Source organism: Bemisia tabaci, chromosome 3 (assembly GCF_918797505.1).
Source record: "Bemisia tabaci chromosome 3, PGI_BMITA_v3".
Lineage (NCBI taxonomy): Eukaryota > Metazoa > Arthropoda > Insecta > Hemiptera > Aleyrodidae > Bemisia > Bemisia tabaci.
In genome coordinates, this window is record NC_092795.1 from 44,179,720 (window position 1) to 44,207,633 (window position 27,914).

A 27,914-nucleotide genomic window follows, 5' to 3' on the forward strand; every position below is an offset into this window, starting at 1 on the left:
TATTGGGTAAAAAACAGTTTTATGAACCTAGTTAAAAAACGACAGAGTTGAAGATCATACAATCACAATCGCATCTTATACTCTCATCTTATCTCACATATATGTCAGGTGGCACAACGTGCCAGGTGTAATGTCCGTGTTTATTTCAGGAACAATTGAAACACACACGCAAAAAGACAGGAAAGTATCTAAAAAAATCTCAATTTCACACCTGATATAGGAAAAAGAAAAGCTCAGCCACTTTTTCATCAAAATTAGACTGATAATCATTTTATATACGTGACCATTTTTTACATTACAGCGGAAATTATTTAAATACAGGAATTTTTCATTTATCTATTACTGGAAGTGTTTTAAGGCCTGAAAACTTCCAGCTAGGCGTTTAAGAATAAATTTTCTTTTTCTTTTTTTTCTTAAAACAATTATGCATATTTCTAATTCATTTCTGTTCATTTCTAATATCACCCGTAAAATAATGAAAAAAAAAAATTATCGTCCAGCAATCATATGATCTAATGTTTATCCTCACGTCTTTTTAACATAACAAGAACAATCTAATTTCTAGTCTGATGAGAAATTTAAAAAAAAAAATGGTGGGTGTGTGCAAAAAAGAAGAAAAAATCACAACCCCTTGTTTTAATACTAGGCCGCACTAGCGGTTCTTCGAATACACTAAATATTTGTCAAAGGACGTCATCCTTACGGTAAAATCTTATAATGACTGGTAAATGAACGCGTTAAATACGTTGAGGTATGTGGCATTGCGTCTACGTTAATTGAAGGCGACTCATCTAGCTGTACATGATTTTCTTCTTTAATGCATACACAGTGTCTTATGATTAAGAAGGTAACCTGAGAATTCTGTAACGCATAGATTTTTCTTCTTTCCTAATTTCCTTTCCAAAAAGCTCTTAAGTCATTCAAGTGACCTTTTCATCGAGCCATGTGCATGGACAAGTATCACAAAATCGAAAAGTTCATCTTGCAACAAAATTTCAGTCTCAGGTCTTCGATGCAGTTTAGCGCAAGTTAAACCATGATATTTTTTTAGCTGTTCTTGTGGTTTCGACTCAATATTTGCGATACATTTGATCACCATAAGAACTAAGTTGTTTGACGAATTTTTTCATCGTCGTGAGGTAGTCCATTTTTCTTAAGAGAGTATTGGTGGTAACTACTAAACCCTAAGGTTTAAAAATGACTTCACTGGTAAAATCATTTGGGGAAAAACTCTTCAAAGGTGAATTTACTGAAGATCTTATTCAGGTTTTCAAGAATGTACTTCGCAACGGTATCTTCAGCGAGTGGTTTCAATGTCTTCATGAACTCTTGTTTGTTTTCGTTGATAGCTGCGTTGATTGCATTGTCTGAAAAAGAGAGAGGTAAGGTTGGAAGATTAAAACCATGTTATATTCATTTTCAATAAAATATTTACTGTAAAACGGAATTAAACAAATTAAATGCCACCAACGTGCATTACTAAGAAAAATAGTACCTGCAGCACAGTATGCAGCAACATTTTTCTTCATTTATTGGACAGAGCTCAGTCAAAACGAAAAAATGTTGGAAAAATAGGGTCAACATGAATTTGAAATTTTTCTTCAAACTACATGAAATTCCAATTTCCGGAGTTCGGTATCATCAATATCATAGAATATATTTACACTAAGAAATACTTATTTTTTCAAATTATTTACTGCCCTTTGACATAGAATAATTACTGAATTATTAATACCAATTGAGCTACTATAGAACAAAATAACGAGTCTCCATGTTCAAATACGTTTCAATTAACGCAAAAAGAAAAAAATCATTTTTGCAGAATGAAATGTTTAAGATGAAAGAAAGGGAAACTATCTGCACGATCGATTGATCTTCTTGGCATCCTCTGTTTCTTCTTCGATAATTTTGCTAATCTAGCGGAGTATTTTGTATTACAAATTTTTCATTTCCAACTTGTATTGCTCGGAAATAGCCGGAGAATGCTAACAATAAGTAAGGCAGGTGTAAATGTGAATACGAAGTGAACATGTCTGCAAACAAGTAATTTTGCTCATTTTGATGAATATCTTTCATATTTTGCACTAGTTCTAAATTTACGTTAAAGATGAGAGCTTTTCAAAAATTGAATTCAAAAGCCGTCCACGAACTTTTTTTGCTAACTCCGGTGGAAGTTCGTCGCAACATGAAAGTCGTAAGCCAGCAGGTGAAAAGGACATGATTTTTCAACAGACTTGTGAAAACTTTTCCGAGTGCATTTTCCTTTTCCGAAGTTTTTAGATTTTCTTTCAGAAGCACTTAACGCCTAACAAGCCTGCTTATTCTGTCAGCAAATTATAACTGAAGAGGCTTCTCTCGGAAGGTTATTTTTTTCGGCTGTTTTGCAGTTCGAAAAGAATTACATTCTGCATTTGTTATCAACATGGCATAATTGATATCTTTCATTGGCGATATAAAGTCAACTGCGGAGATGTTAAGAATCAGCTTACACAGCACTATTACATGAAAAGCTTTTGAATGCATCGATTAGATTTCAACTGAAGATGATGCAGCGCTGGCGCTTGCAACCAAAACTTTATGACCTCGATTTACGACGCTCCTTCAACAATTCAGGACGAATAATAAGTACATCAAAATCAATACTTGTTAGTTGGAAGCCCCTTGAATAAATGAAATTAGTTTCGTCACGTGTCGTGAATGAAATAAACGTCTAAGGATCTCATAAGACGAAAATAACTTGAAATATATAGCACGCAGTTCTTTGGAAGTGTGCACAAATATGCACTACAGAACAAAAGCACTAACATATCTGTCCTATATAACTATACAGCGTTGTAAAGTTTTCACATGCCCTATTTATCCATAGCTAACTTGATTACTACTCTAGGTCCCCACACTCCTCACATAAGTTTTGTTGCTGCAATTAAGACCACTTTGACCACTTTAATGACCTACACAAGAGTGATGAAATAATGGAGAATTTGCAGACAAAAATTCTATTGCTTCATCTTAAAGTGCTTAATGAGCTGAGTGTGCAGTATTTTTCATGTTTTGATTCTGACATGGGAAATAGGAGAAAAATATATTTAAAAGTGAGAAAATCTGCCGCTTTATGACGCCACCTGGCGGCATTTTCCATTTAAACACATGTATTTTGGCAGATTAGGTTGTCAGATTTTCTCCAATAATTGTCGAATTGAAAAACCAAGGATATCCTAGCTCGTACTCGCACTTTTCCTAGTGGTATCACTTTAAAGATGAAATTCACAAAATTTAAAACACCTGCAATTTCTCTATTGTAAATATCCCGATTTCCGACTTTTCAGATTAATTTCACAAATGTATTTTTGTGAGGAAAAAGAAAAATTATTATTTATTGAAATTTGTAGTGATAAACCGCCTCCACCGCGGGCAAACTTTGAATAGGGACGTCCATTTTTTACCTTCGATTAAATAAAATACAAAGGGAGTTTTTGAAGAATCTCAATTAAACCACGCGTTTTTTGACTTTCACCATCGACACGCAGCCAAACGAGCGACGTGCAGGAAATGAGGTGAAAAAAGAGACGGATATAAAAAAATTAATTAATTGTTCAACTCATCTCCCGGAGGAAGATCATATACAGGTCCTTAAAATTTCCTGAATTTTTACTTAACCAATTTAGCATCCCTCCACTTTTAATTCTTCAGTATGGGGGATTTGTGTTTGAAAGGGCAAGTGATGAACGGAGCAGGAAGGATACGCAGAAACAAAGAAATTACCATTTCACAGTTTTTAAAAAGGGTTGAATACTTACTGAGCGTAGGATCTCCATTGAATAAGTTAAAGAGCCTTATTTTGTAGTCTCCTATGCGCAAGTCTGTTTCCATAGAGTGGAACTGGATATGGGTTGTTCCCTCGATTTTTACTTTTGCGCCATGAAGCACAATGTTAGCTCGAACATTTGCTGGAAAAAACATGATTGAATGAAGATCGGTTTTATTGGCTCGCACTAAAAATAACCTAATAGACTAGATAAATTGCGAAGTTGGAGTAGATTGAAACTAAAAGGTCTATAGTAAGTCTACTCCCAAATTCCTATGACTGTTAAATTATCGTTTAAAATTGAGTTTTTGTCTCGAACTTTCCACCATCACCAAAAAATTAAAATCAGAATGATTACGAAGTGAAGCTACATTCATTCTACATAGTACCAGTTGCGTCGTTATGCCTGTGAAACACACGCAAACCTGTAACGACTTATGACGTGCGCAGAGTTTTTTCCTCTAAAACTAAGTTTTAGTTCACATAAAAAGTTGTATAGATCTCTTCCAATGTAGCGAATCATACTGAAATTGCTTAACAAAGTGCTTACGGCACATGTAGCGATAAAGAACTTGTTTTTAATATACCAACGGAGTGCATGAGAGAGAATCGAGTTTCTCGCCTCGTTACACCTGCAAGTACACTTCAACAACCTGGGCAACTTGCCACATTCCAAAATCCGATCGAGCACCCAAAAAACCCGGTCCATACTGACAGTGGTGTGGCGCGGCGTGCTTTGCGATGTATCGATTGTTATGCCATTTAAACCTATGAAAAAGAATCGATAAACAGGGCGTTCGCAGCGAACACCTTAATAATCGATTCTTTACCATAGGTCTAAATGGCATAACAATCGATATTCAAGCCACGCCACTGCATACTGATGGAATCTGTTTAAAATTCCAGTATATTAGCGGCTCATACAAGAGTCCCTGTTTCACCCGTTTATTGTGTCAGATGCTGCACGCTCAATTAACGGAATGGTGCATCCGCGTAGTGCAGTAAGGCTCATATCGACAATTAAAATGTGGTTTTATAGGAACTGATCGATGCCTTGAAGCAAATAGAATAAAAACAAGGATTAAATGTTATGAAAAAGGAGAAAGAACTTACTTGCATTGGCTTTCAAAGGCCCTCTGCCTTTCAAGGGAATATTGAGGATTTTGGCATCCATGTCGTAATTCGCCTCAATTTTCAGAAAGGGGAAGGTCATATTTACATAATAAATTGTTTTCTTGAGATCCACCCTAGAGACAAAAAATAAACTAAATTAGCAGTCTTCTTTTGTTAAAGCATGTCGTCTATTTTTCGGAGTCAATCTGGTCACAATGCAAAAATACTTGTAAAAATGCGCTTGGTAAAACGCTCACGATTTATTCCAAAGATTGATTATATGAGACTTCAGTTACCTTGAGTGTAGACTCTACACTATGTAGAGCATAGGCTAGTTCTTCCCACACTACCTAATATTTTGGGATTCCGAAAAGAGTAGACTCATGTAAACATAGCAAGGACTGTGGGACAATAGTGCCGAGACAGACAATTTTGGCAAAAATGAGTCAGCGACTTTTGCTGTATTCTACATTATAGAATGCGCAACCTGATGATTTTAGTTTTTTTCCAATTCTGTAGGAGAGCGCTGTAAGTTATGTGAGGTCTAGCGGTGTGATAAACCCTTGGAAGTGAAATAATGCACGTTTTTGTGTTTCAAAAAATTCAAAATTCTCAGTTTTTAATGTTTTTTCAATGACTTATCACAAAGAAGGGGTTACCATTTGAAAAAAAGTCCCCCCCCCCGCCCCGCCCTAAGAGAGGGGAAAATCTTAACCCCCCTATAGAAGATGGTCATCTTTGAGATAGAAACATTCCCAAAGTTTCGTTTTTTTATCTCTAAACGTTCAAATGTTACTCGGAGGGGGGGGGGGGGTCTGCGGACTTTTTGGACACCCTGTATTAGAACGTATTGCATCTATACTCTTGTCCCTCTTCTTTTACTATCCAATCTCTACCTCGCAGGTTGGTGATTTCAATTTTTGTGCTCCATTAGTAGTTTACAATTTAGTAATTGGTCGCCGTCCTGATACTACTAAACGTACGTTACTACACTTCTTGATAAACCCTTTCGTCTATAAAACTCAATGCTCACCCGAGGTCACCTCAAAGTGAAGTTATGCCCTTTTGTCGGCCAAGCGCTCTACGAATTATTGCATTATCACAATATATCATCATGTCATCTAATTTTTTTACAAGTATGTTATAAATTACTTTTTTATAAGTATAAATATTTTATAAATTACTTTATATTTACTTTATTATAAATTACTTTTTTCTATTATTCTTCTCGTTTCCTCTCATTTTCTCCATACTGGAGTGCTGTCAACAGAAAACCTTTTAATCGAACAAATGCCCGAAAAAAGTATGTCTAAACTTATTTTTACCTCAAGAGATAGTTATCGTGCCAGGATCTTTATTTTTTCTTTTTTTTCGATCAATCTCATAAAGAGTGCTCGAAACGCTATAGTAGATGCTTTACGTTAAATTGAGTAGAATTGAAAAAAGGCGACTGAAATTCTCATCGCGGAGGGATGCTTTTCCGATTAGTTACCCTGAATACTTGATGAGATCCGATGAATTGATTGAATCGCAACGAGTTACTCGTAACCTAATAATGGAACTTTTAAGGCAGTCCCAGATTCATTCCAAATTCATGAGACAGGTCGATCAGCGTAACCTTGGAGTCTTGTCTGTATTTCGGCTATTAAGGGAACCTATCCCTTCATTTCATCCTTTTTTTTTCTAAATGTTGTGAAGGGTTGTACTGTATACGTATTCGTACCATTCACCCGTAATTCCATTGATGCTTTTTTACAATCTATTCGACCAGTTCTTACCCCTTTTGATACATCTTTTAGTATCGCAAACTTCAGACAGTGTAACTCAGCGCACTTGGGTGTAAGAAAGATGTTGATGGGAAAAAAGCAATTGCCACCACCTTCTCAAGTAGCCGGAGAATGTATCGCGATTTCATCTACGTCGAAATATTGAAATATTATCAGATAAAATATTGCGATTATCACATACATTTGCACGACAATTGCAATTCCATAGATGGCGCTTTGTCGCAATATTATTGAACAAAAATTTTGATAAATTGAGATAAAATTCCTCTTGAATTAAGCACGATTTAGTATGGAGATTTTGTGACAAGATCGAGGATAATTTCTCAGATGTTTAGGGTGCTAGCGACTTTATCGACAAAAATCGTAAAAAATCGCAATCTAATTTCGAAACATCGGGACTTTTCCGTTGAAAAATGCTACTTGAGTTCAGTGCAATAAGCTATATTAATGACGTGATCCGGCAATAATGTATTTTAGGAAGACGAGTTGCATCGTGAGGCTGCCTCTAAATAATTATGTTTTGTCACTCAAGTCTCCTTGTACACGTAGCAAGTGACGAAGCTTTTAAAAGCTTCCATAGACAAAGCGTCTCTCGGATTCAAGGTCGGATCGACTTCAGACACTTTGTGCATGGGGCACTGCTCTCATTTTTTGCGGCGCGCCACTGTCTCCAGTTCCTGGTTTGGCCTCAATTATTTTGACGGGTCTGCTGAACGCCTCGTGGAAATAGATCTTGCGGTTTGATTTGGACAGGTTGGAAACTGACGGAAGTTCCTCCTGTGTCGGAATTTCCGCATTTTGTTTAAATGCATCTCATTGATCCGTGGTTAGAGCTCTTTACTGAAGTGACGTCATACACCGTTTCAATGATGATGATGATGATGATATCTGTGTTAAAATAAATCTACAGTGAGATTCTCAAACCACGTATCTCTGTTTGCAACGTTGCAGACTTCCTGTCATATTTTGTTCTTTAAATGGAAAAATAGGTACTTTACGTCAACTCTTGAAACCTTCCGTGATTCTCATTGGCGGGTCCAGCAATTTGGCAACACCGAATTTCCTCCATTTAATCCTTTGGAAATGTATCGATTCTTAGAGGGGCTAGATACTCCGACAAGAATCGATTAATTAGCATGTGTTTAAATGGAGGAAATTCGGTGTTGCCAATGCTGGATCCGCCTCTGGTGATTCTTCTTCTCTGTATGCATAATATTCTGTGAAAATGTCAAGCCGTCATGCCGAGTCGAGCTCACTCGAAAAAAATAAATTAGGAGCAGAGATTTTGAAACACCGCAAACGGGATACAGTGTTTGGGACTTTCAACGACGATATTCTGTGATTCAAGTGTGGTTGGACGAAGAAGTAGGAGGACCGAACTTGGTGAAAAAAAAGTCAATTTTTTGGCGCAGAGGGTTTGCTCCTCGAGTAGCGGCTGAATTGACTATTCGATCTGATGAGAGAACATTTTACTAATAAAATGCTGATCTTAACGATGATACGTGCTAGCAAGCACTTCAAATTTTACCAATTTTCTCCTGATAAAATATTTATTTTTGACGATGGTCATAAATATTTTTCTTCAAAGTTTTCGAATACCTTGGCTTAAACTACGAATAAAATTATCCGCAAAATCGGAAGAGACATATTCAAAAGTTTACCAGAAATTGCGTTTATTTTCAAAAGAAACTCTGCAACTTTCGAGGACTTGTAAGGCGCCTTCTTCAGCAGTAAAATGAGTCTTGAAATTACACATGTTCATTTCTTATACGAAAAAAAAATTGAATTTATGGTGAAAATTATTATCCAGTTCAAGGAACGTTTTGAAAAACAGGAGTTGGACGCAAAAGTAATTTAAAAAGAAAATGTTGTGCATCTTACTGCTCTGCTCACAATCGTCCTAATGCATATTCTGTGAAATGTTCGCTCTCGAATTCCAATGCATAAGCATCAAAAAGTCAGTTTTAACTTTCAATCCGCATCCATGTAATTTCGAAACTTCAAACAGGTATTTCTCGAAATAGCAAAACCTGCACTTGCATGTGCACCTTGCCTACCAAGCCTTTCAAATCAAGTGAAAAGAACCCCATCCTTATTTATTCACGTGAAGCTCCAAGTTGATAAAATTCTGGAAGCTGGATGAAGTCTTTGAAAATGACGCTTGTATGACTGCGTCAAATTTCCGACGAATCTACGCCAGTCGTTATCAAACTGGAAGAACAGTTTCTTTGCGAATAGTATTATCAAAATTGTATGCAAGAGTTTTGAAACTTATTAAAAGTTCTCTCTCGAACGAGAGAAAGCAATGAATCGAGATTGTTCTGCATCAGGTATATGTTTTTCTCCGCAGTATGTGCAACATTGAAAACTTTTATGGAGAGCATGACATTGGAAGAGACAATGCAAAATCGCATTTGCAAAGATCACATCATACAGTCGTCATGGAAGCAAACTCTTTGTTCCCCAGCGAGCATAATTCTTTTCCCCTGAATGCACCGCAAATTGCATACCGAACTCGGGACATGTTATCATATCGATTGTAAATACTCACACTAATTTTTGGACTTTGTAGTCGCCGGCGCCGAGGACTTTGACGTTCGTGGCGACGGCTCTCAAAGGCTGTCCGCGACCCTTTTCCACGCTGCCGGCCACAACAATTTCCGGCAAAAACAGGGGGTCGATCGGCGGCACGTTCAGCTCCGGGATCCCTGCCAAAACAGCGAGACAAACAGAAAGTTAATAACATCCACCAGAGATCGTGGCAAAATCAATTTTGTTTCAAAGGTGACCTGCAGCTAGTCGCAAAGCCGATATCAGGCTCCGTTTCCGATTGTGAGTTTGATTCCTCTTCCGATCCGCTGTTATGAAATTGGATGTTGAACTCACCAAAGCGATCTGGCCCTCCGGTTCTGCGACTCCAAAACAAAATATTGCATTTACAAAATAAGACGCGGCTGGAAGCTTTCCTTGTTCATATCTCCCTTGCGCTTAATTTGACAGCACAATAGGAAGGGTGTTTGGTATAGTAGGAGACAACCAACCGCTAGAAGACACTTCCTGGTTCTTATTTCGAAAATTTCAACAGATCGAGCTGATCTGAAGATTATCATCTGTTCATGGTAAGAAATATCGACTTATTAGATATCTAAAACGAAATATTACAAAAAATGAAAATTTACATCAATGAGTAAGCACTATCCCGCAATCTTAATAAAAGTCTAGGTCATATTTTTCGGAATCGGATATTTTGGATATTGAAAATTCGGTTTAGGTACATGGGTCATTTGTTTAATGATTTTCGGAATTTCCTCATGTGCTCGTCGTAACTTGGAAGCCAGTATTTACAGGGTTAACTATTTTTTTTTTATTCTAGCACACTTTGGTAACAAATTTGTTGTGTTGCATACGATAGCATTTAAAAAAAAAATATTCAAAGAGATTGGGTTGGGCTCTTAATTTTTATTTTTTGGAGTTTTAAATTTAAATGGGTTTTAATTCATGTTTTTTTTTTTTTTTTTTGTATGATGCACTTTCGCTTACAACTTTATCGTTTCAAATCTCTCTAAGAGCTTTAGTAAACATCGAGAATATCCTCGTGTAAACCACACTTTATTTGAAACTCCTATAGCGCCGTTATGAAGAGCAGATATCAAATGTCCTAGAAATACCCTCCGTTTAATGCCTCAAGTAATTCAATTGCGCACTATTAATGACCTGGCACACGTGTTCGCTCATCGGTTTTAGCGCTCACTGCTTTTCCGCAATTTATAAGCTATTCGTTAGATTCTTTCTTTCTTTTAACATGCACGCGTAGATTCCTTACGGCAATCCTGGTTGGTTGGAAAACCCGCCGATTTATTTCTCTATTCATATGAGAAAAAAATCATAAAAGAACAAGAATTTTGTTTTAAATCAGCGAAGTAATGCAGGATGACATTCTGACCTGTTTAATTGCATGCGTTTAGAAATAAAAACCAAAAACAGGGAAATCCACATGATGACTAAGGGAGCTACCGGGAAATACGGGTTTTTAAAAATTATACTTCTTGATTATGTATGGCAGAAGGATCGTCATGTGATGTGTTCTCGGGTATACTGATATTTTCCAAACGAGTTTATTATTAAATCTCATCTAACATTAAGATTATTTGGAGAAATTTTTGTGTCCGGCAGATAAAAAAAACGCGCAGACTCAATAATATTTATAAAATTTACAAAGCTAAATGTGCATTCTCTTTTGACCACGCTCTTTCAAAATCGCAGCATTTGCTTGCTCATTGTAAAGGCAATGCATATACCTCACAGTATTGACACAAAATTTTATATCCATTCATATTCCTTGTTCAGGAATCCTATACTGCATAATACTTTTTATGATTTCCATTTTCAAGTGTTTGGAAATTGCCTACTTTTCGTGTATAGATTTAATAGTGCTGATAGAATAGCGAAGAAAGTTGTGTTCTGGTTTATTCTTCAAACTAAATCGCCGCAAAGAAGGTACGTGGTCTGGTAGTTTTTGCCGTCGAATCATTTTGCTTCATCATAAGTTCTTTCAAAAAAATTAGGATTAGCGCAGGTTTGATGCAATCAGTCTAATATTTTCAAAATATCAGGGATTCGGTCGGAGCCAAAACTTTGGACATTTTTGCTGCCAATTACTGATAAGAGGCTTTTTTTTTTTTTTTTTTTTTTTTTTTACAACATCCTCCCCCCTAAAAATTAAATTAGGCTTGGGTCAACTCCCCCTCCAAAAAAAGTCACGACAAATTAGCGCACTGGACTGTTTTCCATCGGACTTTGTTAACGATAGGCGCCTCGCACTGAGATCAGCCTGGCGCCAGGTTCAGTTGGACATCCTCCTCCATAGTCAGGTACATAACGGGTAGCCATTTACACTGTTGCCAAAATCACTCAAGTGCAGAACATGATATACACTAATTTCCTTCCAGTTTCGAGTAAATTTTGGCAACAGTGTAAATGGTCGAAAATAGTTTTGAAGGGATGAAAACAACTCTTGTACATTATTTAATTACAATTTATGAGATATATTAGCCTCCTCAGCTTCGGAGGGCCTGTTTTGAGGTTGATCAAAAACTGTCAAATGCTATAATTTTGCTGCGCGCAGCGCCTCCAAAGTAACTGCGCCGTGACTCCCCCTCCCCCCATCTCTGGGTCAAAAGTGGAATTTTCTCATTCAAAATAGGCCTCTGGACGACTTCTCAAGAGATGGAGAGGTTTGAAATCATTTCGGCGCATTTTACGACCGAAAAACGTGGTTCCGCGAATCGGCCTATTTTCTCCCCATTTAAACCAATGTAATTGCTCCCAAAATTTCCATCGCTTTGGGGGAAAGTGTAGACTTCAGCTATGGTGCTGAAACTTCAGATTTGTCTTTTGGCAATCGCTAGCGATAGCAATATTCGTCATGGGAACTTTTGCTTCTGGGATATGAAAATGTTAAGGTACAGTTCGTTTGTAGTATCTTCAGAATTGAAGGGGCTATGTAATTTTGTGTCGACATCTCTTTTTTAACATTTTTAATTTTTTTTCTTTGCATACAAGAAAGCTGTTATTTACCAATTATTTATTTTCGTTGGATTATGTATGGTTTTCGGAAGTTAACGCATTTAACTTTCAGTTTCGTTTTTTCGGCGTAAAGTATGATATTTTTACTCTACGCATATGCCCGAATACGCATCATAAGTGACCTATGTGCTTCCTAAGTTGCCATTTTTTTCATTCAAATAGATGTAACTGAAATGTTAGATGTGTACTACCTATACTACTTTCATGTCATTGCTTTATTTATTTATTTATTTATTTACTTTTTGCGTAGGTATAAATTGTTATTTTTTGCTGAATTTTGGAGAAAATATTGCTTTAAGAACGTGGAATGTAAATTAATTTTATTGAAAAAAGAAAATACCATCATTAATTTGGGCGAACAGAGAAAATATACATCAATATTTGGGTCAACATCTCCCTGATTATATAAAGGATGAATATATTAGTATTTCTGTATCAAAAAACTTAGCTTTTGTCTTCAGAGATACAATGATTCTAGTCCCAGTCAATTTGTTTTATTGAAAAAACAAAAAAACAAAAAATAAATAAAAAAAAAAACAACTGAAATGTTAGACATACTATTTTCATGTCTTTCTATTTGTATCAATAGGTACTTTTTGCTTAACTTACGAACGTTGAATGCAAATTAACTTTATTGAAAAAAGAAAATAACGTCATTAATTTGGGGGAACATGTGGCTGATTATATGAAGGAGGTATATTCCAGTATTTTTGTTTAACATATTAACTCACGAGAAAATGTTCGTACATTTATCATCTAGTATTAATTATTTTTTGATGATTAGTCTAAAACATTCAATACAACCATTAAAAATAACACCCATCGCCGGGTATCGAACTCCCGATCGCCTATTGCCCGCACCTAATCAAAAATATGAGGCGGTTTAGTCAACTAGGCTATAACGGATCGGCGTAGTGAGAGTAAAAATAGCATACAAAAGACTCGGGCAATGGGCGGGACTTATCACAAGAGACCTTGACGCTTTGATTGCTGAGAGAAATGAGCTAAGCGCATTGCTGTAGGAGCCATGGTTCGCACTGTTTTCATGTCTCTCAGGGTTCATCTCAGCATGCATTTGCCATCGCGGCAGTAAGCTGAGGCGATATTTGTTTATCCATGAATTAAATCAATCAATCGAGCTCTGATTTTGACTTCTTTGTCCGTAACGAGTCCTCCAGAACAATTTTCCACCTTGTACGATGGTTATTATTTCTTTACTTCTATTTTTCAAATTTGAGGTGGGATAATGGCGGCTTCTCAAGAGCACCGAGGTAGGCGATCTTTTGCACCAACGAACAGAAAACTGATGGCGAAAAATAACCAATCAGAACCTCCCAAAAAAAAGAATTTGCCCAAAATCGGAACTTCGTGGTTCTGCGCAGATTTACCAGTCAGACACGACATCTCAAGGTGGAAAAAAACTCGCTGAAAGCGAATTTTAGAAATCAACACAACTTGACGTAGAGACATGATTGGCTAAAAAATACAACGGTTTTTGATACATCGGAAAATCAACCAAAAATGGGTAGCCCCTTGACCCCCCTGACCATGACGTCATTTATGGAAGATCCCATGGCTTAAAAAACGGGAAAAACTATCCCCCCTGTTTTTGGCCATGACGTCATTTTTGGACAGTCCCCCGGCTGAAAACCGTGAACAGCTACCCCCCACAAGGTACCCCCTTGATCCATCTGTCTTTGGCCATGACGTCATTTTTGGACGGTCCCATGGCTTCAAGCCGTGAATAAATATCCCCCCTGTTTTTGGCCATGACGTCATTTTTGGACGGCCCCGCGGCTAAAAACCGTGAAAAACTATCAGAATGAGGATACATTTGGCAAGGATGATAGTGGTACAAATTGCATAGCGCTGCGATTCGTTTCCTGCGAACGCCAATTTCCGGTCGACTGGGCACGGTGCAAGCGACCACACACGCCCCTGCCCCCGCTTGCACGCGACTTTCGACCTCCTTCGCCCCCCCCCCTCCACCACCCCCTCCGCCCCCCCTCGTCACCTCACCGACAGAGCTATTCTCCACTCTCGCAATAGCACTCTTAATGATCCGACTAATTACTCTTAATCGGCTTTTTTCCCCGATGGATGGAACCTAATTCTCCTGGTCTTATCACAGATTTTCAATGACGTCCTTTTTTATTGGAGACGGAAGAGGGCGGGAATGAGTGCATGTTGAGATTTGGCGCCAAGTTAAAAACATGACTATTTTCTGGGAATTTGTATTAATATCGGTGGATTTTTGAAGAGTTTCTAAGTTTTGTGTTTCCTCATTTTAACCACTAACTGCCGTGCTGAGGGAGACCCGTATGAGCCTTGTGACGTTGTCAAATTTCCTCTGTTAAAATACGATTAATCAGGATAAGCTTTGAATAGTTTCCAATTTTTTAGAGGATTTTGATTACAGTTAGATCTAAATTATCTGAAAATTTCAAGAGAAAAAGTTTCCAACTCTCTTTAAAAATTAACAGTTTATTGGAGGAAATTTGGCAACTCTCGAATATTCACGTGGCGTTTTTACTTACCACAGCAGTATACTCTCTGTCTAAAAGGACTGCAGAAGCGTAAAATGAGCAATTAAAAAGGAACTACATCCGCGTACTCAAAGTAGGTACTGAAAAATATGGGTATACAAGCTACCTCTTTAAGTACTTGTTCAATCGCTTTAATTGGACGTATTTAAAACAAACGGAACGCTATCCATTCTGATATGAGCCTTGGGATCCATAAGAATACATGCATTACAGGTATCATGTACATCACGATAGATATAAGTCAATTGGATTTAAATGCGTTCGATCAGACAAAGTTTAACAGATGGAAACCAAACCAAGTTGCACCAAGATCGAACGAAGAAAACGAAGGTTTGAAGTTTTATTTCTCCATAAACTCCATAAAAAGTGCTAAAAATCAACTCCTCCTTACACATTCGAAATATTTTTTCTCGACTTCAAATGGATATTAAAAATTTGCAGCTAGTCAAGCTCAAAACTGACCCATTTATTTGCAAAGTGTGACTTGGTGCCTTCCTCTTTTAATTTTCCCGCGCATTTTAAAAGCGGAAAAAGTCAAATGAGCGAATCACGCATATCGAGCGATCCGATGCGGACATGAACTGGATTCATTGATGAAAGGTCAATACTGCCGTGCTAAGAAAGAACGCCGTATGAACCTTCAGGCGTCTCCAAGTTTCCTTTGATAACATATACGATTTGTTGGGAATATTTTTATTAGTTTTCCTCTAATTCTTCAGACAACTTTGTTCGTCATATAATCTAAAATATCAGAAAATTTCAAGGAAAAGTATGTATAACTTTCCTCACACTGGAAAAAAACACATTGGATCTAGAGTTCCAGACTCTTGAAAACATTGACAAGAAAAAGGACTCTTGATTCAATCAGATTTAAGCTCAAATCAAAAGGAAATCCGCTCAAATTAAGGGGCTTGATTCTTGATTTAAGCTTAAATCTGATTGAATCAAGAGTCCTTTTATTCTTGACAATGTTTTTAAGAGTCTGGATTATAGATCAAAAGTGTTTTCCTTTTTTTTCCAGTGCAAAAATACATTTTTTATCCGGGGAAATGTGGCATTTCTCAAATGTTCATACCTTAGCACGGCAGAATACAGAAGCTCATCGTGAGCGTCTGAGAGGCGACCTTTCGTGACTCCCGAAATGATGACGTGCCGTCGCGTATCTGAAGCGTCGCACAGTGGATCGAGTCAATGGGAGAGGTCGAACCAAATTTTAGAAACTTTAAACGCTTTTATCTCCGTTTACACAAAACTTGGAGGTTCTATAAGTGGCTCCAATGGTTTCCTCCTGAAATTTTCTTCTATAAGCACAGCTGAAAGTTTAAAATGTGACGAAATAAACATTAAAATTTGGAGTTTTAGTCAAAAATGTCATGTCCGACCTCTCTAATTGACTCGATCCACTGTGCGTCGGGACGCTGAACTGCGCTCAATGGTAAGTATCTACGACCTTGAACCTGAGGATTGGGCACCACTAAAATTGAATGCACGGCTTGCATAGCAATGAAGCACGTATGGAGTAGTCCTTCAACCGCCCGCCAAAATCATCATCGGCAACGAAGTACCTCCCGCTCTTGCTTCCATCAATGGAGGATTGAGTTAAGAACCTATTAATATCTCATCCTGAGGATGCTAAATATGTACATCGGAAACAGGACTTTTGCACCCGTTCAATTGCAAATTGCGGACGACATGTGTATCGCATTTAGCAAAAAGGAACCAGCTCGATTAAAATGTTGTAAAAATGTTGCTCCTTTCATCTAAAAAAAATCTCTCAGAACGGCAAATATGTTTTCCTTCCTACCAGAAAATTGTTGATTTTAAAGGAAACTAATTGCGTGAATTGCAATACTGTTCATGTATTGAGTATTTTTAAAAGGGAAGAAGAAGTTGCACGATTTTGAAAACACTATTCGCGCTGGTTCCTTTTTGCTAAGTGCAATCCATTTAGGAAAGAGACAACTTGTCCACCGAGGCTTGGGGTCTTTTTGATCTGTTATGATTAAAAAAACGTGTGGCTTTTCAGTTCTGACAGAACACGTCTATAAAGCAGTCGTGGTGAAAAGCGTTCCTCGAAACGATCCAAATTTTAAGCGGTAACTATTCGATCACGACCGTCTGGGGTCGCATAAATACACATTTGAAGGCGCTTAAATTTCTCCTAATTTTTCATTACTTTGACATCTTGGCTGCTGTCACTGAAAAGACGAGTTGCACCGTCTACCATGGACGGTCTATGACTCTAGTAACGGACAGAAGAAAAAAATTGGACGCGGTCCCGTCGAATAATAGCTCAAGGGATGCCAATAAACCTGCGCCGCACAGTGGATCGAGTCGATTAGAGAGGCCGGACAAGAAATTTTTAACTAAAATGGACAATTGTTTATGTTTAATTCGTCAAATTTTAAATTTTAAGGGGTGCCTCTGAAGGAAAATTTCACAAGAAAACCAATGGCACCACTTTATAAACCTCAAAGTTTTGTGTGGACGGAGTTATAAGCTTTTAAAGTTTCCTTTTGTCCGATCTCTCCTATAGACTCGATCCTCTGTGCGCCGCACAGAAGGAATCAGTGTTGTTTGTACTTCTATTCATACAAAGATTTTAGAGTTCCCAATTTTAAAGCTGAAAAACAGGCTAGTAAGAGCGGTTCAAGTTGAATAAAAATCAAAAATATTATATTTAACAGAAGCATGTCGTTAAATTATTCCGAAACTCTATATTCAAGATTTGAGGAAAACAAAATCATATTTCAGGAGCGTATTAGTCGTCGCATCAGGTAAATAATTTATCGAGGCAGATCTTTTTTTGAATTTTCCATAAAGTTTCCCGTCAGATTTCCTTTGCCACTTGTTATTGAAAGGTACTTTTACCTCCTTTTAACATTATGAATGGAAATCCCCATACTTGAAACTCAGTGTAAAGTGTCAAATTCTTCCAAAAAATTATTTTTATAAAAGTATTCCTTATTTTTTGAACGACTATTAGATCTACATTGAGAAAAATTCAGGACGGATCAGACAGCGATTGGACCTCAATGGAAAACGTGAGACATGTTTTAAGGTTGGATGGAGAATTCCAGTAATATTAGAAAACTTCCGAACAAATCGTGGAGGGTATTAATGTCCACCTTGTTTGCCAGTTCTTCAACGCCGTCGAAACCTTAGATTCGTCAATTTTTCTACTAATTAACTCCTGAAAACCTTCCGAATTCCAATACGAAATTCCTGTTCCAATCTCTTTTTGGAGACCAGCCAAATGCATTGGAATAGATTTGGGTAGCGTGTTTAAAAAAGTTACATAGTAGGGGGTCTTAAGTGCAATTTCATACACAAAAGACTCCATTATGCAAACAAATTTCTAAAGCAACCCAGTTCAATAATGAGATTTACGAAGATTGCGAGATTACGAGAAGATTTACGAGATTTACGATTTTACTCTTTTCCCACCCCCTGCTTCTCGCTCCTTCATTAATGCGAAGCTATGCAAAATGCCTTTTCTGGCTACTTGTTTGATTAAGCACAGGGGTCATTTGTCTTCAAAAGCGGAAAATGCGAAGAGAATTATAATTAATAGAGGTGACGTAAATGGTACGTTTAAGAGTAATCATGAGTTAATGCATTATCACACGCCTAGACCATTCTTCAAATCTAAGTCGGAGAAGAATAATATAAACATGCATAGATAATTGCAGTGCTGAAATGATTCATCGTGAAAAACCCGTAATCCCGACTCGCAATGTCCACCCGCGTATTTGCGGAGGTATGATGTAGATAAAAGACTTTTAAACAGGAGCTCAATTCGTTCTCAACCTTAATTGAGACAATGTTCTGGGGTATAGATATTTTCCACGCAAAATTGCAAGAAATCTGGGTTTACTATAAGCTGACCTTAATTAATTAAAATTGGTTAATCCGATGAAAAAATAAAATTAAAAAATAAAGCTTTTCAGTTTCTCGCGTTGTGATATTCGAGGCGAGCAATGAACATGGAAAGATGAAAACAATAATGAGACATTTTCCAGTTTTTCCAGCTGAGTTGGCAATAATAGATTTGGCGATGAGAAGAGACTTATATGAGTGGTTGAGTTGTGGTAAAAATTACCTGGATTTTTTAAAATAATCCCCGCAAACAGCTGTAAAATCGATCAACTATATCATTCGAAATGTTTATAGAAACATTTTTTGAGCTGTATGAAAAATCATAACATATTAAGAAGAGATATTGGTGAAAAACTATTTAAAAATGCAAAGTGTTCAATCTATGAGTAACCCATCGTTTCTCCTTTAAAAACAATAATCTTTAGACAACATCATTTTGATATATAGTCATCGATAGGTTGTTTGGTTTTTTTTTTTCTCTCGAAGAGAGACTCATGTCCAATGAAACCCTGGTAAAAACTGGCAGTAGAATCTATGTTCCAAAATACCATGACCTACAGCCGGCTGTAAGATTTCCAATAGCTTCTATAGCCGGGTACACAATTTCTTATAGCCTTTTATAGCTGATGGCGACTAACCAACAGCCAGGCGATGAAGTGTATGCTAAACGTTACTAATTACGGATGCTAGGACTTAGTGAGTTTTTGGACTACTGCTCTCTTTTTGGGCCGTAGTATCTTGATTTATTTTGCGAGGAAAGCTCCGTACTTTTGATGGATGCCTGCCATTCCTAATACATTAGAGCGCCTTCAGTTTCGTACGATACTGTGCAATACCTCTGGTGTGAAATAGTTGCTTCAAGCGCCGCGGCACGCTGCGGCGCGGCAGGCAGGCAGCCAGCGCCAAACGCGCATTGGCACCTACAAACCTAACAGGGATACTTCACGCGTTGCGCAATGCGTGAAGTATCCCTGTTAGGTTTGAAGGCGCCAGTGCGTCGCCGCTCCGCTTTGTGTTGGGCTCTAATATTTAATCTGGCGGAGTCAGCGTTATTCAACTCATGATTTTGAAATGTTTGCACATCCTGTATATAAATTATCCTCATTTTAATTGATGAAAAAAATATGTATTAAAGGAAAATATAATGTGCGTTTTGTAAATATTAGAGTGGTTCCGTATCAAACTTGATGATTTCCAAAGCGCACGAATTACTACACAATTTCTTATAGCCTTTTATAATCGATGGCAAAAAAGCAACAGGCGATAAAGTGTAAAGCCCGGCGAGCGATAGGAACTATAGCCCGGCTGCATAGTTTTTTATCGCTTCGTATAGCCCGTCCGTATGATTTTCTCCGCATTCTACAGCCATGATATGATCAGATATGATTTTCTGTAGCCTTCTTTAACCGGCTATAAGAATTTCTATGGTATTTTGAAACGCAGCTCTTATCGCCAATTTTTACCAGGGAAAAGAGGGGAGAGAGAATCCAGATTACAAACCTTGTTTTAGGTGGGGTCGTAAGTCTTCGAAAGTTCTTTTGACGCATTCATTGAGGCCGGCATCAGTCCTTTTACACGGTTTGATGTAACTGGCTGCAAATAAAGTACAAAAATAACAATTAAAATCCAGATATCTCTGTAAATCACAAGATTCAAATGAACGTCAACGAACTACATTATTGACACACATAACTGTCAGATGACTCCAAAAATTGTGTATTTTTTGTTATCATGCAATTTTTTTCTTTTACACATTTAGTGGCGATTAGTATTTGCTCGCATGATAACGTAAGTCAAATGCGCATGACTGAAAAACTGGTTCTTCTAAATGCAACGGTGTTTAATGCGATCGCTCTTTCCTCAAAGTAGAGTGTTAGGCTTTTTTCCTCACAGTGAGAGTCAACGTGAAAGAAGTTGAAAACTGAATAAGCGATGAATGTGTAAATATTGCTCCTACGAGAAGCACATCTTTGTATATGTAGTACCATTATGACGAACCAGCACTGAGAAGACTCTAAATGAACGATGAGGGGCGGTTTGGCAAATATTATAGATTTTTCGAGAAGCTAATCAGAACTAAAAGGATCATGTCGATTCTATTTTTTTATTTATTACTCTAATGTCAAAGCTCCACATAAACTCCACCTATAATGACCTACAACACCTAACTCGATATCACCAAAATTTGCCTGGTACCGTGCACACAGAAAACTGTATACGTCATTTTAGACGTATTTAAATAAAATGAACTTTACCTCCATTGTTATATGGATCCCGTCATGTATGCATTCTTATGAATCTCACGGCCCGTGTCACAATGGAGATATAATTTATTTTGATTTAAATACGTAATTACGTTGTATCATTACAACATTATGTTAGGTATATTGGGTATATATAATGTTGGGTAATTTCCTCGTTGCGCATTTTCCAGATCTGTTCGATAGACTTCTCAAACAAACGCTCATCAGTATACGTTCGATTCCGCATTGATTTTTCAGTCTGAGCTAAAATTTCACGCGTCTCTTCCAGTTTGACTTTGGTGGTAGTTGACACCACCTCAATAGATGTTTAATTTCAAACAATAAATAGCCTAGATTTCTACGGGATGGGTAAATTTTATTCAGGGGCGAATCCAGCGATTTGGCAACACCTTCTTTTAAACCTATGTTCGATCTATAATCGATTCTTGTTAGAGCACCTGGTCTCTCCAAGAATTGACACATTTCCATAGGTTTAAAACAATGGAGAAAAACAATGTTATGCCAATTTGCTGAATCCGCCAATGATGTTATTAATCATTTACTCAGTTTGTTAGACGTATGCCTGTAGATGTTCTCAAAGAAAAGCAGAGCTATGGTTAGTTAGTTAGTTAGTTAGTTAGTTAGTATATTTTAAGACATTCAGCGTCACAAGCTATTAACGTCTTTACAGAGAATTTTGAAAATAGGTGTATATACGAAAATTTAGATTTTTAAATCAAGAGAGGTGAAGAGTTTCATGGAGATCCGATTCACGGCAGTACACGAATTGACTACAGGGTTGCACGCCGGAAATGAAAAATATGAATCACTGAAAATTTCTGTGAAATATTTCATTAAATTTCATTAAGTTGTGAAAAATATGAGACATATTTTCATGGGCTAAGTATGCAAAACGCACTAACAACACCCAAAAGCAGAAAGCAGCCGTCTTTTAATTAATTTTGCATTTACTTTCAAAAAATATTTTTCAATATTTTTCGTGAGATCCTAAAATTTCAGGAAATATTTCACATGAAATTTCAAGATTTTATTTTTCCTGAAAAATTGCAATCCTGATTGACTATCAACCTAAAATACCGTAATTCCACGAGACTCTACATTCTTCGACAACATGACGTATGACGTCAAACCATCAATATCCGACGGCGCGCCAACTCAACAGCGTTCTAAGCGATGACACCTCAGTGCATATATGTTTTCCTTCGCTTGTATGCGCATTCCGACTTGGCGAATAAACAGACAAACGATCGGCTCCTCATTCGTGAGTAATTGATGTGATATAATGACGTGATGTAAGGAGCAGCCTGAGATAATGATAATTGGTCCCGGAGGATTACCTATTTTCTCACACATAAACTGCAGACCATTTTGCACACTCCCGAGGATCCTAGTTAAAGTGCATGTACACGAGCCGGAATCACGATTGAAGCGTTGAATATTATGCAGTGAAAATTGCTCAGAGTACATAGAGTCGTAATGTGAATGGGAGAGCTGGGACCATGTCCTGGACGACGGGTTCCGAGCCCACTGTGCCCGGTCACTTTTTCGATACATGTTCGATCCAAAATTGTGGTGTGGAATACGTACTCTGAGAAAAAACTATGGTTATAATTACCATATTAGTGGTGTTCAATATGCACTCTTAATTAGTAGTGACCATAACCAACAATAGTGATATTTTTACTGGAGCAATCGTAATTTTACAAGCGTGTGGTAGTAAAATTACCATTTAATGTTAAAAATATCTCTATTATTGGTTACGACAACTACTAATTAAGAGCTCATATTGAACACCACTAATATGGTGATTACACTGGTAAAAAAAACCTCTTGGACCAATACCGCGGTGCATTGACTTAAGAGTGCAGTTTCTTGTCGCCGGATTTAAAAGTCTTGAACTCTTATTTCAAGCGGATTTTGCATTGAAACAAGAGTCCAGACTCTTAAATCCGGCGACAAGATACTGCACTCTTGAACCAAGAAGTTTTTTTTTTTACCAGTGATAACCATAATTTTTTCTCAGTGTAGTGTTTCCTATTTTCTTTGTTTACATCGGATGGCCGGGTCCCCGTGTATCGCAAGCAATCCATTATGTATCGAAAAAGTGACCCGGCGCCACTCAGGAGCCATCGAATTCGAGACCTGGAAAATGCTTAAAAGAGGTTTAAGATTCTAAAAAATTTAAAAAACTTTTAAGACAATTTTTGAACCACTCACTTGCATAAAATCTTCTTTTCACGGAAGCGGACGCGTTTCGGAGGTTACCTGCCCTCCATCATCGGCGCGACTGGTCAATTCCAATCAGCTGATTTCGGTCCCGGATTATTTCCCGTCCCTCCATCGTTGTCACATCTCGAGTGTATTGTTGTAAACAGTCTGTTATTTACTCCCGTTAGATCCGTATTAAAAATGTTGTTCTTATTTTGGTACATGTAAATATTTTCCCATATGTCTAGTTTATTTTTCTCAGTGACTTTTTCTTAGCAGTTTCGGTTCAAACGATATTTCGTGTCCTTCTTCCCAGTAGTGTAGAGCTACTGCTGATTTCTCTGTTTGTCTATTTCTAACACATCTTTTATGTTCTTGGGCTCTTACTTTCAGTGAACGGCTGGTCTGTCCTATGTAGAATTTATTGCATTCTGTACAGTTAATTTGGTAAATACCTTTCTCCTCGTTGTCAGGTCTTCTGTTTTCAATCTTCCTGCTAAATTGTTGGGCAACATTGAACCTATTGGTGAAGCTTACTTTTATGTTGAACTTCTCAAAAATCCTACGAAAAGCTGGGGCATATTTCGGATGGTATGAGAATTTCTTAAACCTTAAAGAGCTTAAAAGAGGTCCTAGCTCTCTCAATCACACAATACGAATCTATATGTACTCTATGAAAAATTGTTACTGCACCGATTTCGGCATGGAAAATCATGAATAATCTAATAATCAAATGAATAGATATAAATATAAATGCTCTCTTCTTCACTATAATTATATTTTCATCACCTATCAGTAGGATGAATTTTGTTCAATTTTTACTCAATTCTATCGCGAGACATTTTTCCTTATTCGTTTTGCTCACGCGCCGGTAGGAGAAATATGCTTATCGATAAAAAATAATGTGCATAAAGAGATTTAAGGTGTATTTAGATGTATACAAGATGTCAGGTTTATAGCTGCTTCAAAAATTATATGTCCATTCAGAAAAGTTGCATAGGCGTCACTCATTTGCATGACTGCGTTTTTGATTTATTATAGCCTATTATAACTGATCTTGCAGTTTTGTCTACTCATTCTCAGTCATTATAAGCCGCATTAGCACCAGTGGAGAAGCGTGAATGATCGATAATCGATATTTTCCTATTCGTAGCTATGGTAAATAATCGATCATGCAGCAAACACCATGTCTATCGATCCTTTTCCATAGGTTTAAATGACGGATCAATCGATCTATCGCAAAGCACGCCACGCCACTGATTAGCACACGGACGCGAGCGACTAAAATTAGACTTGATTGCTTAAGTGATTATACGATCATTTAACGCTGAATCAAAATACGGTTTTACAGATCCGAGCGCTGGAACTGATTCGGTCGGTGATTGATTTTAAGATCATTTTATGTCAACAACGCAGGTGACCTTCCAGGCGCCGATGACCGCGCAAAGTCACGAGAGATTTCATGCAAATTTTATCGCAGGTTCGCCCAATTGCAGCGAAAAAAGTCGCCTCCTTTCTCCCATGGATAACTGAATTCAATATTTTGTAAGTGAAGTTTGGTGGAAGGAGGGCGGGAGTAGCATTCCGACAAGTTTAATTAAAGTTATTTAAAGTTGTTCGATAAGCTTTAAAGACTTGCCCCTCCTCACCAATTTTATTTTTGGAAGAAGTGAAACCGATTTAGAACTTCAAAAAAATTGCACAGTCACACCTCAGCCTAAAAGCGTGAATCGTAATCGCACCGAGTCTAGCAGAAATAAACCAAGCCACGTAAGTTATTGCCAAATTTAACTGGGCAATTTAATTTCTCACCAGAGAACGTTTATGCGGATTCCTTTGAAAATTTGAAGGCATTTGCTTCGTACTATGCAGAAAATTTACTGAAATTTTCACAAATATCTGCACAATCGTTTCCATGTAAGAAATTAAACTGGCCGATTAAATTTAGCAACAGCTGATGCGGCTTGGTTCCTTTCTGCTTAACGCAGTCCGATTATTTTTGCGCCAAGAGTGTAAAACATTCGCACTGATCTTAAATTAAGAGGAATGTTTATTGAGAAAAAAGAGAGGGGGGGTGGTTGGAGGAGAATTTTTAAATTTACCGCCAAGAATCACTTTCTCTCGATTCAAAAGGGGAAAAAATGAGTATTTTAAGGCGGAAGTCACTTGTCTCAGATTGGAATTGCTTGATTCGAGAGATTTTATTTTTTGTTCAAACGGAAATCTTCATGGCAAACTCAAGTCTATTTTTTACTGATGATACTACAACCGTGCAAGGTTTCAAATTAAAAATATCATGATTATCTCAAATTTTGATCTTAAAGCGTTCGATCCTATCGTATTAAAGGGGTTGACACCTAAAAATATACTTAATCTGATGATCCTTTCTGTGCGCTAAAGAAGCTTGAGCAGGCTTAGGCTCACGCCCTTCCCGACAGCTCCTCAATTTGTTAAATCTCTGCCAACGATGGCTTACGTCAAAGCCGCACGTCATGTTAAAGAGCCACTTTTATGAATAAAAAAAGAAGAAAAAAACCTAATAAGATTTACGTGCAATCACCCGCTTCATGATATAAATAACCGTCTTTTTGCTTGCTGCATGGTGCCGTTCGACACAATACTTGGAGGTAATTTGCAAGTTGTAGCAAAAAATAATATTTAAAAAAGAAGAGAAAACATGACTCTGTTGCCTTCTTTTAATGCCCGCATACATACATAGAGGCTCAAGTATGAAGGTGAGTTCAAAATAAAAATCATTTGAATGAAATACTTTATGTCATGATTTCCCTCTTTTTAGAGTTTTTACATTGCTAAGAGAGAACGCCGTATGAGCTTTCAGACGGTGCCACATTTCCTTCAATAAAACCCTCATTTACTGAGAATATATTAAATTTTTTTCTTCGATTTTTTCAGATGATTTTGTTCGTAATTTTGTATAAAATTTCTGAAAATTTCAAGAAAAAACACGCATAATCGTTCTCAAAAATACATATTTTATCCCAGGCAATATGGCAACTCCCGGATGCTCATACGGCGTTCTTCCTTAGCACAGCAGAGTGGTTTCAGTTGGTTTTGTATCAGTCGGTAAGTGAAGTTATTCAACTGATTTCAACGCTCTTCTGTACTGAGTCATTATGATGTGATGATTTTGAATAAGAAATGACGTAAAGAATATTCGAGATCGATAATTATTCTGTTAAAGCTAACCGCGGATTTGTCGGCCTACCGTGGTGTAGTGGTTGTAGCGTGTAGCGCTCTCTCCATGGTCAGGAGATCCGGGTTTGATTCGAGTATGATGATCTCGGAAAAAGATCACCTGCGTGACTAGGTTTAAAGGGACTGGGAGACTGAGCGCAGGATAAGCCCCAAGAGACATTTGAAAATTTTACAGAACAAATGTCTTTTTAGTGAGAATATCTCTTGATCCTTGACTTGCGTCATTAAAAACTAAACGCGAGAATCACATTTTGACACAATTCGCTCTGATTTTGGAGGTTCGAATTTTTGCGATCTGGCGAAGTTCTCAATTTTATTTGGTCGTAAACGAAAAATGCTAGGAATCTACTCTTATCAAAAAATACCATATTTTAAGAACGCATCTCAAGGTAATAGAGCACAGATTATGGCTAAAGAAGAAAATTCATATTCCTGTTGATAAAGTCGCCAGTCGCTGCTCGTGGTTTACCTTTTTGAAGGATGACAAACCCTTCCTCCTGAAATTTCTGGTGAATTGTTTTCACTTGCTTAATATATCCAAAAAAAATATAATGTTAAAATATAACGTTGAAGATGATTATACAGATGTTTCTTTTTTTTTTTTCGTAATGTGGAGATGCGTATTTTCCGGTTCTATCATCGGAATGTAAAACAAATTGATTGTGAGATAAAATACTTACGTAAGGTAGCATCGGTTAAACAGAAATTGATGACCAGAAGACAGACACTCAAAGAGGGAAGCATGGCGATCATTGTGTTACAGGCGCTAATTTATCAATTGCTACCTAAAATGCGACTCAGCTGCCTGAAAAAAGAAACCAAATAGTTGTAATAAAAGTAGTATTAATAGTAGTAGTAATATACGTTTATTTTGAAGCGGTGCCTTAGCATCTACGGCCATTAACACCTCTGTAGTTAGCTTAGGATTCAATAAAGAACCAACAAGGAACAATTCTGATTTATATTTTTTCCCGGTTTGTGTAATATTTTGAAGTTCTAAAAGTGATTTCATTGGTTTCCTCGTGAAATTGTCTTCAAGAAACACCCCCTTAAGTTTAAAATGTGACGAAATAAACATAAAAATTTTCAGTTTTAGTAAAACAATTTATGTCCGACGTCTCCAATCGCCTTGATCCTCTGTGCGCCGTTCGGAAAAATATTTAGAGTGTACTTTCGGGGAAACTTACCTCACTGTTGATCCTTCGAGGCACCGAATATCCCGCGAAAAAATAGCCTATAAAACTCGCCCAAACGTGAACAATTAAAGCGGACGTATGGTCCGAGCGTTGTACTGCAACGTTGAGAATGCAAGAACCAAGTGGAAAATCTGCAGATGGTTCCGATTTTCGCGGTGTCGCTCGGTCCGCAATCTCGGAGACCCAGCGATCAGCGGAGAGTCGGTAGACTGGCTAAGAAAATTTGAAAAATTGAAAACTCTGAAGAAGGAAGGCGGCAGTAACGAGACCTTCAACCCTCCCTCCTGACGCCCCCGCCCCCCGCCACCACTCCC

The 27,914-nt window shown here is 37.5% G+C and overlaps 1 protein-coding gene across 1 annotated transcript; it reads right to left on the bottom strand.

Moving 5' to 3' along the window:
• On the bottom strand, positions 1-27,827 carry LOC109030667 (protein takeout). Its single transcript, XM_019041747.2, has 7 exons — positions 27,592-27,827; positions 27,085-27,209; positions 20,217-20,309; positions 9,257-9,413; positions 4,919-5,052; positions 3,798-3,947; positions 1-1,367 (listed from the first exon to the last, which is right to left on the bottom strand). Exons 2-7 carry the CDS (start codon positions 27,155-27,157, stop codon positions 1,216-1,218), a joined length of 759 nt encoding a protein of 252 aa, XP_018897292.2. The 5' UTR covers positions 27,158-27,209; positions 27,592-27,827; the 3' UTR covers positions 1-1,215.
• Between the last annotated feature and the right edge of the window lie 87 nt (positions 27,828-27,914).

Excerpts from the sequence above, each read along its gene's own strand:
- LOC109030667 (XM_019041747.2), bottom strand. The coding sequence starts at position 27,157 with ATGATCGCCATGCTTCCCTCTTTGAGTGTCTGTCTTCTGGTCATCAAT. Across the intron at positions 20,310-27,084 it reads TTTAACCGATGCTACCTTAC|CCAGTTACATCAAACCGTGT; the intron begins GTAAGTATTTTA and ends CTTTATTTGCAG. Across the intron at positions 5,053-9,256 it reads TACAAAGTCCAAAAATTAGT|GGTGGATCTCAAGAAAACAA; the intron begins GTGAGTATTTAC and ends TTTTGTCTCTAG.